This window comes from Populus euphratica, unplaced genomic scaffold, assembly GCF_000495115.2.
Source record: "Populus euphratica unplaced genomic scaffold, PopEup_1.0 scaffold17.1, whole genome shotgun sequence".
In the NCBI taxonomy this organism is placed as follows: Eukaryota; Viridiplantae; Streptophyta; class Magnoliopsida; order Malpighiales; family Salicaceae; genus Populus; species Populus euphratica.
In genome coordinates, this window is record NW_011499884.1 from 1,021,566 (window position 1) to 1,037,761 (window position 16,196).

General features: G+C 34.2%; 1 protein-coding gene and 3 long non-coding RNA genes across 8 annotated transcripts; 3 read left to right on the forward strand and 1 right to left on the reverse strand.

The window, feature by feature from the left end:
- The first annotated feature begins 883 nt into the window (after positions 1–883).
- LOC105129997 (uncharacterized) lies at positions 884–3,981 on the forward strand. Its single transcript, XR_843172.1, has 2 exons — positions 884–1,154; positions 3,668–3,981. It is a non-coding gene; the product is annotated as an uncharacterized LOC105129997 (long non-coding RNA).
- On the reverse strand, positions 1,277–2,133 carry LOC105129996 (uncharacterized). The gene is made up of 2 exons (XR_843171.1): positions 2,054–2,133; positions 1,277–1,887 (listed from the first exon to the last, which is right to left on the reverse strand). It is a non-coding gene; the product is annotated as an uncharacterized LOC105129996 (long non-coding RNA).
- On the forward strand, positions 1,861–3,593 carry LOC105129995 (uncharacterized). The gene is made up of 2 exons (XR_843170.1): positions 1,861–1,912; positions 2,079–3,593. It is a non-coding gene; the product is annotated as an uncharacterized LOC105129995 (long non-coding RNA).
- Positions 3,982–6,546: 2,565 nt separating the features above from the next.
- On the forward strand, positions 6,547–12,114 carry LOC105129998 (U-box domain-containing protein 44-like). Of its 5 annotated transcripts, none has more exons than XM_011032298.1 (5): positions 6,547–6,784; positions 7,544–8,906; positions 9,485–9,803; positions 10,296–11,808; positions 11,991–12,114. In XM_011032298.1, the coding sequence occupies exons 2-4, from the start codon at positions 7,674–7,676 to the stop codon at positions 11,789–11,791; spliced, it is 3,048 nt and encodes a 1,015-aa protein (XP_011030600.1). In that variant the 5' UTR covers positions 6,547–6,784; positions 7,544–7,673; the 3' UTR covers positions 11,792–11,808; positions 11,991–12,114. The 5 variants fall into 5 exon arrangements, with proteins under 5 accessions (XP_011030600.1, XP_011030603.1, XP_011030601.1 ...); XM_011032299.1 differs by lacking the exon at positions 11,991–12,114 and adding an exon at positions 7,096–7,211 and having other exon boundaries at positions 6,548–6,784; positions 10,296–11,968; XM_011032300.1 differs by lacking the exon at positions 11,991–12,114 and adding an exon at positions 7,101–7,211 and having other exon boundaries at positions 6,548–6,784; positions 10,296–11,968.
- The last annotated feature ends 4,082 nt before the right edge of the window (positions 12,115–16,196 follow it).

Genomic DNA, 16,196 nt, shown 5'->3' on the forward strand with positions numbered 1-16,196 from the left:
TTCGGCTTATTTTTCATAATATAACCAAATACTAAAAAGTATTTTCTAGCTTATTTTTTTTATACTATTAAATATAAAAAAAATTATTTTTTTTTAAAAATTATCTTTTATCAAACAAACATATTCTCAGCAAAATTGTCATCCACACGTGACATAATCGCTAGTTTTAGGGGTATAACCGGCTACAGTTCTACTATTGAATTAATTACTGTGGAAGCCATCCTACCTCTTGCAATAGCTGAAAGGACAACTAGCTTGAAGGCCACCGAACAAGCTCTGCTGATGGTATCAATTTCAAGTTAGGGAAGACCAAGGAATTCAAAAATAATGGGCAATGTATAATAGAACAAAGGCTTAGTTACTAAAATCAGAAAAGAAGAGGATTCAAAAGAAAAACGATTAATCAAAGACCTGGATTGTGAATTAGACTACCTTTAAATTATCATAACTCCATATGAGTATATTACATGAACTGCATGTGAGAAGGGGAAAGATTTTATATAAATATATATTATTCTTACACCTTGCCAATTACTTGAACAATTAACATATAAAAGAGTCTGATGAACAATTATTCTATATTTAAGAGAGAGAGAGAAGAAAAATTCTAAGAAATAATCGAGGGAAATCCAAGGGGCGTTGAATTGAAGCGTGTAGACTGTAGAAGAAGCCTCTTGAAGAAGAAGAAGAAGAAAGAAATCCTTTGTGCCTCTTGAAGAAGAAGAAGAAGAAGAAAGAAATCCTTTGGTGGTAATCGTAAGAGGCATAAAAGAGAACAAATACAGATTACGTAATCGGAACTTGGGAATGGGCCAAGTCCAGCCCATTTACAGATGGATGATTCATGAAATGAGCCAGCCACTTGCAAGAAGTCCTCTCTCTTCTCCAATCCTTCCACGTATCTATTCTAGTTTCTCTTTCATATATATCCCTCCCTTCTCTCGATCTGTATCTGACCGCCCTTTTTGTTAGTCTGATTGATCATCATTGAAAGCAAGCCTTTCGTACTTGGAAAGAGAAGAAATATGTCTTCGTTGGGGACATCAAAGGGGATCTTGGAGTTTGCTAAATTCGGCGTTTATGTGACCGTTCCCGTTGTTCTTATGTACGCTTTCGCTAACAATACAAAGAATCTCCAGAAATTCATGGGAAATGTATGTATCTCCCCCTCTCTATAGATATATGTCGTTTTTGTTTATTTTCTTGGCTAATTGATTGCCCAAACTGGTATACTCATGTTAAGCTAATGCTAAAAAGATACTGAGATTCTCTTTGCTTTTTATTTTTTATTTTATGGAATCAGTTATTCTTTCATTTAATCATTGCTTTCGCTGTTTGCTCATGAACGTATAGTTGAAACCACACAGACTTGCCCATGAATTATGTTGTGTGTCCATGTCTCTTTCAATCCACCCTTGAGTTAATACTGCGATTAGGGTTTGGATGTGGTCCTCATTCACTTTCATTTAGCTAAATCAACATTACTATGTGTTTTCTAGAGTGTTAATGTTGTTAGATTACGCATTATCTCTAAAGTTTGTAGGCACGGTAACTGCAATTAGTTGCTGGCATTTGTGCTTCTCTTGATAGATGCAATCCAACCAGTACTTTCTTGATCTCGAATAAGAATTCAGCCTAAATTTCAAGTTGCTGACTAAACAAGTTTGTTTTAATTTTTGTCCACACGACGCCTTTTCTCACCCTGCCACCCGAGTTGTGATGGAACGTTGTTCTTGCTATCTGCTCTGCCACAAGCGGGTAGATAAATGTTCTCTCCTTTCCAAGCTACCATAGACACGCTGAAAGCATCTTTTTTGCACTGTGCATGAGAGAGTGGGCTAAACTTTGTCCAGCTCTCATTACAAGCTCCAACTTTCTCACCACGAACTACCAACACCTGTTGATCCCAAAAGCCTCACTCATACTCACACGCAAGACAAGATATGGCATACCTTTACTTTGTTGTCGATTGAGAAGACTTGAGGATCTAAATACGCCATCATCCATTATTAATATGAATCACTGGCGGAGTAGCTCTCTGGGTTCTAGCAACCTACCAACATCTGTCGATCCCCAAGTCCTCACTCATACTCACACGCAAGACAAGATATGGCATGCCTTTACTTTGTTGTCGATTGAGAAGACTTGAGGATCTAAATACGCCATCATCCATTATTAATATGAATCACTGGCCGAGTAGCTCTCTGGGTTCTAGCAACCTACCAACATCTGTCGATCCCCAAGTCCTCACTCATACTCACACGCAAGACAAGATATGGCATGCCTTTACTTTGTTGTCGATTGAGAAGACTTGAGGATCTAAATACGCCATCATCCATTATTAATATGAATCACTGGCGGAGTAGCTCTCTGGGTTCTAGCAACCTACCAACATCTGTCGATCCCCAAGTCCTCACTCATACTCACACGCAAGACAAGATATGGCATGCCTTTACTTTGTTGTCGAATGAGAAGACTTGAGGATCTAAATACGCCATCATGCATATTAATATGAATCACTGATGGAGTAGCTCTCTGGGTTCTGGCAGGAGAGATGGAGAGGATGTGAAATGCTAAGGGGAAAAAACAAGGGCACAGTTCTGAGGTTATTGAGTTAGCCTGAGAGGATTTGAAAAGGATAAAAATTTACTAATATTAAGCATATCAAGAAATTGAATGAGCTGCTGTTCAACAGGTCGTAAGTAATTTGAACTTGTGTTGTTGTGCTGGGTTAGGACTTGGTAGAGATGGAGGCTTTTGAGTTTAGACTTGAAGATAAAAGGTTTGTAGTTGAATTGTATTTGCATTGGGTTACATTTGAGGGCAAAGGAATAACTTTAGTGATTGGAATTTAAAATTTCTGTTGGAGGTTTCCTCGGCAGCAACTTGAGATGGGTATGTTTGAGTGGTTAAATTGTTGGAAATTAGTTGGAAGAATTGCTGGTAATCAAGGTTTATGTTGATATGGTTGATAAGAGGTAATAATTTCGACAAGACTTTGGATGCTCCACATTTATACCCAAAGCACTGTCTGAGCAGAATCCTGAAACAGAAGTGCATAAAGAGGGAGGGAACAAAAGGACAGCAGATCATAGAGGCAGCTTTGTGGAAGGTCCTCAACTAAAGTATCAAATGCCCTGTTTTCTAGGAAATTGCAACGATTGTGATTGTGTCTTTGAATATCAATTCACCTGTATTTGTGGTATAAACCTTAAATTAGAACTTTACTTAACTCAAAACTAGTAAGGATTTGGTCTCAAAAGCAAAGTAAGCAATGCCTAAGCTGTAAAGAATGACATTAGGTGTAATGGACAGATTTGATCCCTTGGCTTCACCATAGCTTTGTCATCAGTTTATTGTAGTTTGCAAGAGTTGCCTTTCTTGGCAGTGACAAGTTTACACCATCTTGATTGAGCTGTATGATGTGGTAATATTCTATCGATGCAGTGCACCTAGAAACTTGCAGGTTTTTCTGAAACGGTTAATTTTCTTGTTATCTAGTCCTTTCATGAACATGGTCATCTGTCCTTAAGTGCTTGCTAAGGTTGGAGCCTCTGTTTTTCTGAAACACGCCTTTGATGAATTCTTTTAAATTTTAACCATCTTATCTTGTTTATGAATTCTTTTAAATTTTAATCATCTTATCTTGTTTTTCTTTTGCATGAAGCGTTCATACATAGTGTTCCCTTCAAAGATAGTAAGACCTCCATCACCAGAAGAGATGAGGGAAAGGGCCCGAGAATTGGGTCGCAGGAAGGATACTCATTGATGCTGACTGCAAGTCACCATTGTAGCCTCGCAGGTTTTTTTTTTTTTGGTTTCCTACCAACAACATATATGTAATATGCAGCTGTATGCTCTGTGGATTTTGTTTCAGCAATTAAATAATTTTTCCTGTTTGGAGAAGTATTAGATGAATGCTGTGGATGATATACCACCCACATAAAACTGACTTGATGAGGGATGAATTTCCTTGCAGTAGTTTGCTGTCTTTATCTTCGTGCAATGTTTACGCCAATATCCAGTTATCCTCGTAGATTAAGGCACTCCCATATGACGCATGGACCTTTCGTTTATGATTTCAAGTTAGTAACGGAGAAAATTCATCCTAGACTTCTATATAAAATCTTGAAACACCACAGTATATATGTCAGCGGTGTAACTTATGGAGTCTTATCTGGTTGGGGAAGTGAAAGATGATAAGGTATCATAAGTATTTTTGGGGAACTGTAGAGACTTGATGATTTTCTGTGAATTAGCAGCGACAGGCAACCAGCATCAATCTTTGACTTGTCAAGTAGACTAGTAAACTTCAGGGCTGTGTTAGAATGTCATTTCCAGCCTGGTGGTTGGTTGGTACTTTCAGCGCTCAATTATGAGTTGGTTAACCGGTTTATATCATAATCAGAACAATTTCAATGCTTCAATATAGAGATAGGATGGTATAAGAATAGATTGAATTATAGTCATTAGCAAAATGCGTGGAAATCTGCGGGATAAGATTGGTGTATAGTGATGGTTCAAATACGAGTCATGGTGCGAAGTCCACCCTACCGGCAAGGGAACAAAGAGAGACAATGTTTAATTTAATATTGTTGTGTTTTAAATTTTATTTTTTTTATAATTTATTGTTTTTTTTTAAATTAATATTTTTAAATTTATTGTTTTGTTTTAAATTAATATTTTTAAATTATTTTGATGTGCTTATATCAAAAATAATTTTTTAAAAATAAAAAAATTAATTGTAACCACATTTCTAACAAGATTTCAAGAAAAAATAGGTAAGTATATTCAATAAGCCCAAAAACACATGATTTTATATGAAATTAATGCCCCCGTGCAAAGACCTCCAGCTTTAGAAGACTTGGTTCCAATTTCTTTATAGGATTCGATTGATGATTCCACTGCTCTTGAGTAATCTTGCCTTATCGGCTCAAGGGTCTCCCCTTTTATAGCATGCCTTGAAAAGGACGATTGAGTCAAGATTCACGGCCCAAGGCATAAAAGAAGCATTTTCTACGGGATTATGAAGGCTTTGTTTGAATACAATTGTGTTTTTAATTTTTTTTTTATCTTTAAATTGATTTTTTAAATATATTTTAAAATAAAAAATATTTTAAAAAATAATTTTTTCATCAAATTAATGGTTCGAAACACCCACGCCCCCACCTAATTCATGATAGCCCACCAACTTCCTGGGAAATTTGCAGAATAAGACTGGCATAAGTATTCATCACTCCAGCTTGGAAATGAAAATAAACAAGTACCGGTAAAATAAACTGAAGTAGAGTGGACGGGAACAGCGAGGACCCCAGACCGAGAAAGAAAGGCAGCGCCTCTCTATCTGTCAAGTGTCTGATCCATCTGCTGTCCATGTTTCCATCCAAGTGACGGGGAGTAAGAAAATGGCGCAAGTGGCCAGCCTAAGACCAATCAACACTGAGAAAAAGACATGTAATTGCAAGTAAGCCAATAACTCGGTACGGTATCCTGCATTTTTAGATGAAAAGAATGAATGACTAGTTGAGCCCTTTTGTGCCCTGCCCTCTCAAAGCATTCTTATACATTGACAAAGGCGTTTTGGGCCTCATCTATGACATCTTGCTCCGGGGCAAGCATTGCCCTAGGTTCATTTACAGCCCAAGTCCATTCCCATTACTTATCGGCTCTAAAACCCTTGAATAAAGAACAACCCTCTTTTTTTGCAAGAGCAAATTAGGATCTTTTTCTACATAAAACCATTCAATCTTGATCCAAGTCAACTTTAATTTAAACAAACAAGTAATTTCATTGGACTATAGACTATGGTAACTGATCGATGAAAAAACCTATGGTAAAATTGAACATGACGACCACCTCCTTGTAAAAAGACCAAACATGTATTTTTTTTATAATAAACTTTTATTATTATTATTATTAATGTGGATGTAAGACATGTGTTTCCCTATAATAAATTTTTTTTTTATTATTATTAATATGGATGTCTAACTTGTGTGTATTTTGATTAATATCTTATTTCTAAAATTGATAATTATATAAATTTTAAGTGACCTTGAAGTTTATGAAACTCGAACTAATAATCTCTAAAAAATAAACTTAAAACCTGCAGCTTATGCGTATCTTAATTAATATTTAATTTTTAAAATTAATGATTATATAAATCTCTAGTAGTCTTAAAGTTTGTAGGACTCGAACTAATAATCTCTAAAAAATAAATTTATAACCTGATTAATTGAATTACACCTTTTATAATTAAATAAATTTTTTATTTATTAGTTTGTTTTTTTAGTTGAGTTACACATTTTATAATTGAATAAATTTTTTATTTATTAGTTTGTTTTTATTGTTTATCTCTCCACTAATTTTTTGGACTTTAAAATTATTAATTATATAAAAATTTTATAATATTAAGATTTATAAAATTTAAATTTATTAATTATATAAAAATTTAATAATATTAAGATTTATAAAATTTAAATTTATTTGGAAATTAATGAGTTGAGCTACATGGAATAAACTCCTCCTTTATTGGCTTGGCCTTATTATTATTTTTTCCACGACGCGTGTATGAAAAAATGAGGGCTCCTTCCTGATTCGACGTTAAAGGAAAGAGAGGCCGAATTTTCTCGGGTATTTTCCCGGTAAATTATTGACTTAGAAACCAAGACTTGAAGTCAAGGTATATATGTATATGTAAATAAATTAAAGCTGTAATGAGGGAGACTTATGCAGAGAGCTCTTTGCCTCTCAGAGTTCTCAGAGAATCAAGCCGGAGAAGCAAGAGGTACCTTTCTTTTTGGCTTTTAGTTTCTTTTGTTTTATGTGGCTTGGTGATTATATTGAAGCTTGGTTGCTAAGAAAGCGGAAGCCACAGCTTTAGCGGCTCTAGTTTCTTTTTTAATCTTTTGCTTGTTGGTGATTATATGAGCGACAATGTAATCTTCCCGTCTCCTTTTAGTGTTTTTATTACTCCATCCATTATTTTGATATTTTCATGTCTGCCATCACAGAACCATCCAGTAATTACTCCACATATATGTAATTTTCACCAGTTGGGTTATTATATTTGGTTTTTCTAAAGTGGGTTCCTGCCAGTTCAGGGCAGAAATGTGGTTTTTGGAAGGTGGAGTCGGTTTTTCTGCTTCTGGGCATGTTATTGGATCCGGTTTGAACTCTTAGGCGGTTTGATTGGTGTCATTTAACTTACTAATGTGAGTTGCCATATATGTATGCACTTGGCAGTCACTTAACCTTGCTTGCTATGCCTCTAATCCACTTCTGTTTCTGGCCAATGAAATTATGTTAGTTGTTGGTTCTTATGTGATATGCCCACCGCTAGATGAAAGAAAGAAGAAACATTGTTGGTTATTTCTGTACCTGTGTGCACTTTAAAGTCAAGATAGATTGTGTTCATGATTTTGGTGGAATCACTGTTTTTATTTTTATTTTCATCTTTTTGAGATGAAACCCTAAATATCAGCATTTGGCTATTTGGATGTTATTTAGTCTCGTATCATTGTTTCCAATTTTATTTCTTTTACAGGGTAGTGCTTGTGGGCTTCTGATGTTTCTGTGGATGCCGGATTTAGCAGATTATGCATTGAATAATATGTGATTGATGTCAATTTGTCTTGGCTGTAGTTTCATTACAGGATTTGGCTTAAGAGTATATAATGGCATTGGAACTGGTACCCATAGGAACCATTTTGGCTGTGTTAACGAGCCAGGTACTTAAAACTGCCCAGGCTGCAAAGGATGTTCTAATTGAGAAGGAGAGTTTCAAGGTTCTGGCAAAGCACCTCTTTGACATCGAATCAGTGTTAAATGAACTGCAGCTTCAGAAATTGGATGACTCTAGAGCTGCCAGGCAAGCACTTGAAACCCTTGAAGCAGATGTCAAGAAGGCAAATAATTTGGTTGAGAAGTATAAAAACCGGGCCCGTTTCTACTTACTAGTAAAGTGTCGTCATATTGTAAATGAGGTGCAAGAAGTGACTAGGGATATCGGCAGGTCTTTGAATGCTTTATCACTTGCGAATACTGAAGTCCTCGCAGGGATATCTGACCAGATGAATAGGCTACAGGATGAAATGCGAAGGGCTGAATTCGAAGCTTCGCATTCTCAGCTTCAGATTGTTGACAAGTTAAACCAGGGTCTGCGTGACCAGAAACTCGACCAGGGTTTCGCTAATGACATGCTGGAAGAAATAGCCAGGGCTGTTGGTGTACGTGTAGAACCTTCAGAGATAAGCAAAGAGCTAGCAAGCTTTAGAAGGGAAAAGGAAGAAGCTGCCAATAGGAAAGAAAGAGCTGAAGTTCTATTCTTAGAGCAGGTTATCGAATTGCTTTCTCATGCTGATGCTGCTAGAGATTATGAAGAAATCAAGAAGCAGTATTTTACGAGGCTTCAGGTTGTTGAGCGATTTGATGACAGGGAAGAATATATTACTCCACTTACTCCTTTCCTTTGTCGTATAAATCGGACTGTGATGACTGATCCTGTTAGCCTTTGTACTGGTACTACCTGTGAGAGAGCTGCCATTGAAGCTTGGTTTGACCGCGGAGAGAGAACTGACCCAGAAACAGGTGAGATTCTTGAAGATACAACTTTGAGGTCTAACATCCGGCTTAGACAATCAATAGAGGAATGGAGAGAACTAAATTATTGCCTCAGAATCAGAGCTTCTAAGGCAAAGTTGTTAGCAAGTGCTGACTCATCTGTAGAAGAGGCCCTAAACCAAATGCAGGATCTGATGAGAGAAAATTCAATAAACAAGGATTGGATCTCCATAGGAGGTCTAACAGATATCATAATATCTATTCTTGGGACCAGTCATAACAAAGATGAGAAGAGGAAGATCTTAGTAACCTTAAAGGATCTCGTCAAAGGGCATGTAAGAAATAAGGTAAGCAGCATCGATAATAGTGCTCATGCATTAAATCTTTAGGGGTGATTTTAAATCTGCCAGCAATTTTATCTTCCATACATCCCCCTAGCTTAATTGAACTTTATTTTAACTTTCATATTTCTTGCACTCGTGGAGCTTCTATGATGATTCTGATTCTGGGATGTAAAATCCATGCAATATAGCGATGATGCTATGAATAAAGCAGTATTTGTGTTTGTTTTGAATATATAGATTATTTTGCTCATGATGGTTCTTTTATAACTGCATTTCTTTTTTCTATAAGCCTACAGCCATTAATAATGTGAAGTTTTTAGGCATTTGTTTATGGTGTGTGAGTGTGTGTGTATTCTCTATTTCCAAAAACTTGTGACATATCTTACTGGTTGAATGATAAGTTATTATGTTAGACTGCTTTCTCGTGTCTCAATCTCACATGCTAATACATCTATGAAATACATCGACACCCTAGAAGGACAGATTTGAGCTCTGTTTTGCTTTGTGAGCACCATTAGATGTGTAAAGGAACAAATTAGCTCATAGTAAGTGAAGAATAGTAACTGAATCAAATGTCACAGGAAAGATTGGTCGATTATGGAGGGTGGGATCATGTTATTCCATGCTTAGGACGCGACCCAAGCATCTCGAAGGCTGCAGTGGAATTGCTATATGAGTTACTGCAAGAGAGGTCTTGTTGGAATGTGTCTGTCTGCAGGAAACTCTCTCAACAGGGCAGTGCAATTCTATTCCTTGTCACTCTCTTAAAAGGTCAAGTCAGGGAGTCAGCTGTTTATGCAGAAAAAATCTTGAACAAACTTGTTGAAATTGATGAGGAGAACATTTCTTGGGCTGCAAAATCAGGCTGGTATAAACCACTTATTGATCAGATTGTACAAGGTCAGGAAAACATTTCTTCCCCTCTTAAATTTCATTCAATGCCATTAGCTGCTTGAAGAAAGCAAGAAATAGCTTTTTAGCTAAATCTGGAGATTCTGAAATTCTTGCATGGTACAATCTCTACCAAAAAAAGAAAGAAACTGATTGAATATACCAGTAATTAGCACAACGTACAATGGAAAAGAAATTCATCACAAAATTACCAAACATGCTCCAACTCGGTAAAAGACCTCCTCAGAAAATGCCAAAGACACAGGCATATCCCACTCTAGTGCTATATATAGTTTAGATTTTGACTAGAAAATCTGAAGGCTGAATTCGTTTGTCAGGAGATGTGCTAGTATGCCCATAATTTATTTGCAGTTGTGTGTTTGTGCATCTAAATGAGTTGCTCATTGTTCCGTTCTTTGATATGCCTGTGTCCTTGTGGGTACAATTGTAGCCGGAAAGCATGGTTGACTAGTATTCTTACTGACAAGTTAAATTTTTCAGGGACCGATTCTTCAAGGATTTCAATGGTTCGAGCTTTAGTTAACATGGAATTGTTTGATTCAGACTTAAAGCTCCTCGGTGAGGAAGGGATATTACCTAGTTTGCTTCAAATGTTGTCATCTGGCAATCTTGAATCAAAAGAGTTATCTCTATCTGCCCTGGTTAAACTCTCTGATTGTGCTGCCAATAAAGAGCTTATCGCTGCTGCTGGTGGGCTTCCACTTGTCATCAAACTAATGTTTTCTGCTCATATGCGCTCAATGATTATCATGAAGTGTTCTGAGATCTTGGAGAAATTCTCTTGTGATGATGATGGGATTAAATTCTTTATTGATGAAAATGGGGCCCAACTTGAATTAGAACCTATTGTCAGCGATTTGTTAGCTTTGCAACAGATTGCCCACTCATCCCAGAATGTTCGGAGGCCTGCTTTGCGTACACTTCTTGGAATTTGCAAGTTTGATGCAGGGTTGGTTAAGACTGCAGTTCTCACTGCTAAAGGTGTTTCTCTTGTACTTCCTCTTCTTGATGATACCGACTCAGAAATTCGTGAAATTGCCATAAATCTTCTCTTTCTATTCTCTCATCATGAACCACAAGGAGTGGTGGAATACCTTCTCAAGCCAAAAAGGCTTGAGGCATTAGTGGGGTTCCTTGAGAATGATGACAAGAGTGATGTACAAATGGCTGCTGCTGGTTTATTAGCCAATCTACCAAAATCTGAAGTCTCCGTAACCATGAAGCTAATTGATCTGGATGGGCTTAATGCCCTCATAAAAATTATAAGAACAGGGACCATGGAAGCAAAAGAAAGTGCTCTAAGTGCACTCTTCAGGTTCACAGATCCTGCAAATCCCGAGACACAGCGGATTGTGGTTGAACAAGGAGCTTACCCGTTGTTTGTAAACTTACTGACAACTGGCTCAGTAATGGCAAAAGCAAGAGCAGCAGCGCTCATTGGCGATCTTTCTAGAAGCAGTCCAAAGCTTGTTGTGTCTGAAGCAACAGGATGCTGGTGTTTTAGGCCAACACGTCCACATTTATGCCCAGCACATGGGGGTATCTGCAGTGTGAGAACTACATTTTGTCTCATTGAGGCAACTGCTCTACCCGTCCTGGTAAAACTCTTACAAGGAGAGGTTCATGTGATTGCTCACGAAGCAATTCAGACGCTTTCAACGCTGGTTCAGGAAGGCTCTCCTAACAGAGGAGCAAATGTCTTGCATGAGGCTGATGCCATAAAACCAGTACTCGATATTTTCACGTGGGGTACAGACTCTCTAAAGGAAGAGGCTTTGGGACTTTTGGAGAAGGTTTTTTTGTCAAGGGAAATGGTGGAACACTATGGACCTTCAGCCAGGTTAATTCTTGTTGGCATGACTGGCAGGAATGGTCATGACGATAGCCGTATGGGGAGGAGGGTCGCAAAAGTCTTGTCGCTCCTTGAACGCTATTCGAGATCATCAACATCTCTTCTGCCAGGAATATTTGGGTGAAAACTATCTGTGATCAGGTCAGAATGGAGCTTGCATAATTTTTTAGCTGTTCAGTTTGACTTTTATTATCCATCAGGATGAATCCCTCAAAATATTCATCATACATCCAGTTCGATTGTCTTCCATCAGAAGTGCATGCCGCCATGGTAATATATTTTTGTATACCTCCTTACTTTATATGTTTGTTTGTTTATTTCGGGTGCAGTGCCTTCTTTCAAGCCCTAACATCGCATAGAGAATTTGTAACAATTTAAACAATCGAGTAAAAACTAATGCCCTAATATCGCATAGAAAATTTGCAACAATGTTGATATTAAGGTTCATTGAATTAAGCAAGCATACAGTTTGGTCCATATGAACCTGGTCGAGTACATGTCTCCTGTGCATGTTTATGGACAAACATTCACAAACGTTGACGATTGGACATTCTTGCTTGCATATGTTCTGTGCATGCGTAACCAATTTTAGAATGAGGCAGTTGTTTTTTTTAAGGTTCAAACTCAAGACTTGTCGGAGAAAAGAGGACTATCAATATTAGTTGAGTAGTGTCTTGTAATCTCAATTCATTACATGAGAAAAAAGGGCTTAAAATTCCAATAAAATACGGTTTCTCCAGGCAATTTTCCTAATATCATTGCATGCAGGGGGGCAAGCAAGGCCCGGCCCCAATACATTTTAAATTTTTTCATTAGATAAGTAAATGCGAGTTGGAGGTGTCTTATTTTTTTTATTTTAAAAAAGTGGCTTTATTAAATATAATTAAATGCAACTTTATTTTTGATTTTTTATTTACTCTTGACCAACATGAAAAGAGAAAAATATAATATTATTATTTTGTGTAGCACTAATATAAATTTTGTAGCCGATAAAAACACAAATAAAAACATAGATCACTAATAAATTCTTTTTACAAAAAAATTGAAGCAGAATCACCAATTAATTTATTTTTCATTAAATAAAAGCAATAAAAACACAAACAAAAACATAAATCACTAGTAAATTTTTTTTACAAAAAAATTGAAGCAGAATCATCAATTAATTTATCTTTCATTAAATAAAACAAGATAACTTAAATTTAAAATCTATTTTTATTTTATTTTGAGATGTTTGTTAATAATTTGATGAGTTCTTTTATAAATCTATTATTTTTGCTTATTTTTTTCTCAGATCTATTAATTCTATTAATTGTTTTTTGAATTCTTGTTATGGTGATTTTTTTAATTAATTAGATATATTTTATTGGTTTGTTTTGATTATGCTTAGATTTTTTAATATTTTATTTTAAGCAAAGCCACCAAAATTATCAATTTTTCCAATTTTTTAATGTTTTGTTTTGAGCAGAGCCACCAAAATTATCAAGTTTTCCTCATGATATATGTTTTGATTTTAGAACATGTCATCCAATCATGTACCCCATCATCCAAAGTTAAAGAACATGTCATTGATTGCTAATTTATGTCAAGTATTGATTGAAACAAAAAAAAATCAACAATTTATCCTCTAGTTGGTACGTTGATTCGACTTATTTTGATTTTTCGTGTTAATCATATACCCCATCATCTAAAGTTAAAGAACATGGCATTGATTGCTAATTTATGTTGGTAGGTTAAAATTAGCAATCAACAATTTTAATATCAACAAAAAAATGATATCGTAACCAAGTATTGGTTGAAACAAAAAAATCAACAATTTATCCTCTAGATGGTAGGTTGATTCGACTTATTTTGATTTTTCGTGTTTTGACAACAACTATTGAATGAGCTTTTTAGCGATGAAGATTATTAAAACAAGAGTATTGAATGAGCTTTTTAGCAATGAAGATTATTAAAACAAAACTTTACAATCAGATGAAGGATAATTTTCTTATAAATTATTTGATTGTCTATATAGAAAAAAAAATTGATAAAATATTTATAATTAATATAATAATCAATAATTTCTATTATATGAAAGAACGACGAGCATAATTAAAATAAATATATAAGAATTATTTTTTATTATTTCTTGTCTTATTTTAAAATTTATCAAACATAAATAAAGTTTCGTTTTAGCTAATATTTTTTATATACTTTATATGTTTATATTTAATAAATATAAAGACCAATAGCATTAAAGTGATTGATATATTATAAAGATAAAATTAACTTGATTGTTTTAATTTAATTTGATATTGCTCTAAATCTTTTATCTTATAATAAGATTATTATATATTTGCAGTAAGTTATTTAAAGAAAACTAAATTATATGGATTTTGTTTTATAACTTACATATAATAAATTAAAATAAATATTATATTTTATTATATTAATTTTATTCCTCTAATAAATAATCATAGCTCACTGCTGATTGCATGGACTTGTTTGAACTATATATTCTGGAATATGGTTGTGTAAACAATCTGAGCATGGAATTTCTAGATCCCATTTTCAGAAACGTCGATCTGTTGCTAAGGCTATGGCGCTGAAGAGCAAAACTAACAGAGGGGGTACCAAATGATGGGCTGCTCGGAAAACGTGTTTTGCAATTTCAGTTTTTATTGTTATTAATCACTAAAATCGATAGATGGTGGCCCCGCGCTCCGTTACCAAATCGTTGTTAGAGATTTTTTAATAGAAAAAATTGAAATTATAATAGGATTAATTTAACACCATCTAATTGACCAGATAGTTTAAAAATAATTTGAATAAATAATAAAAAAATAATTTAATTAAAAAATTTTAAGATAATTTTTTATTTTAATATTAAAATAATAATATATTAAATTAATTAGAATTAATCTGTCAAATTCATAATTTAGATCTTAAAATCATAATAATCTCATATAATGCAAATTAACACACACACACACGTGTGTGTGTGTGTGTATATATAAAGCTTGATTTTCAATTAATTAAAGGAAGAAATTAAAAATAAATAAATAAAAAATAAATTTAGTATACTCACCAAATCAACAGCCCAAGTTATGAAATCAAGATAATCTTATACAATGTAAATTTTAAAAAAATTATAAAGTCTAATTTATAAATTTTTTTAAAAAAATCAATTAAATAAATAAATAAATAAATAACTCGAGTCAATTTGAGTTAACTTGCTAAAACCATGACTTACGTGAAAATGAAATACCATCATAAAAAGCAAATGAAACAAATTACATAACTCAATTTTCAATCTACTATTTGTTAATAGATGAAATTGAAAAAAATTCATTAAAAAAAACTAATAAAACGATCCAAATCTACGTAGGTTAATCCGCAAAACTTATAATCTAAATTATAAGACCGAAATAGCCTCATAGAAAACAACTTAGAACAAATAATAAAGCCTAGCTCATAATAAATATAATATTGAAGGATGAAGTTAAAACAGGAGAGGAGATTGGGATAACTACATGGAAAAGCGAATGCAATAAATCATATTTAATCTATAATAAATTAAAAGTTAAATGATGAAATTAAAAAAAAATAATTAAAAATAACTAAAAATGATATGGGTTAACCTATCAAATCCATGATTTATCATGAAATCAAGATAATCTTATAAAAAGCAAAACAAAATAAATCATGAAATTTAATTCTTAACCAATAAAATATTAAAAAAATTCTAATCAACCAAGTTAATCCGCTAAATTTATTAACATAAATAATAAAATTAAAATAACTCTATAAAAAATAAATCAAAATAATTTATAAAACTTAATCCTTAATAAATTAATTATTCTACGAGGTCATGTACAATAAAAGTATCGCTTCTTTAGTGTTTTTGTTAATGATTTAATAACAACAATAATAATTTGTTAATTTAGAAAGCGAAGAGAAGGAGACTTCTTTTCCACCGCCTTGGTCCAGATTTGCAGGTCCGTAGTAAAGCGGTTCTTGTAGGTAGCAACACCTACCATTTGCTGACGTGGTGCCTTTAATTCCCGACCGTGAGGATCAGATGATAAAGATTTGATTCTTCGTCACCCTCTCTCTGTCTTTTTTTCTCCCTTTTCTTTTTTGAAATGATCAAAGAAAGAAACCCCTATGTTCCCTTATTATCTGCATTATTTTTTTTACTACCTGTCTCTCTTGTGTTTTTCTTTTCTTTCTTTTGTTGTTCTTTTCTACTCTCTCTTTCTCTATTTCTCTTATTTTATGCTTTCTCTCTTTCGTTCTTCTCCTTTCTTGCCTCTCTTTTCTTATTTTTCTACTGATTTTGCTACCCCTATTAGGTCATTAGAAGGGCTTATATATAGTCTAAATATGTCTCTATTTAGGAAGGATTCAATGCATTAGTCCTAGGACGCAAATCCCTAGTGATTTGTAGTAAAAGAATGCAAAAAGGAAGCTACAATATTCTAATTTTGATTTTATGCTTACGTCTTATTTCTTTCCAGTTTTAGAGGATGGTGTGGCTTTTTTTTTTT

Bases quoted from the DNA above. Each gene is read 5' to 3' on its own strand.
- LOC105129998 (XM_011032298.1), top strand. From the start codon at position 7,674: ATGGCATTGGAACTGGTACCCATAGGAACCATTTTGGCTGTGTTAACG. The intron at 8,907-9,484 runs GTAAGCAGCATC...CAAATGTCACAG, and splicing joins AAGGGCATGTAAGAAATAAG to GAAAGATTGGTCGATTATGG. The intron at 9,804-10,295 runs GTCAGGAAAACA...TAAATTTTTCAG, and splicing joins TATTGATCAGATTGTACAAG to GGACCGATTCTTCAAGGATT.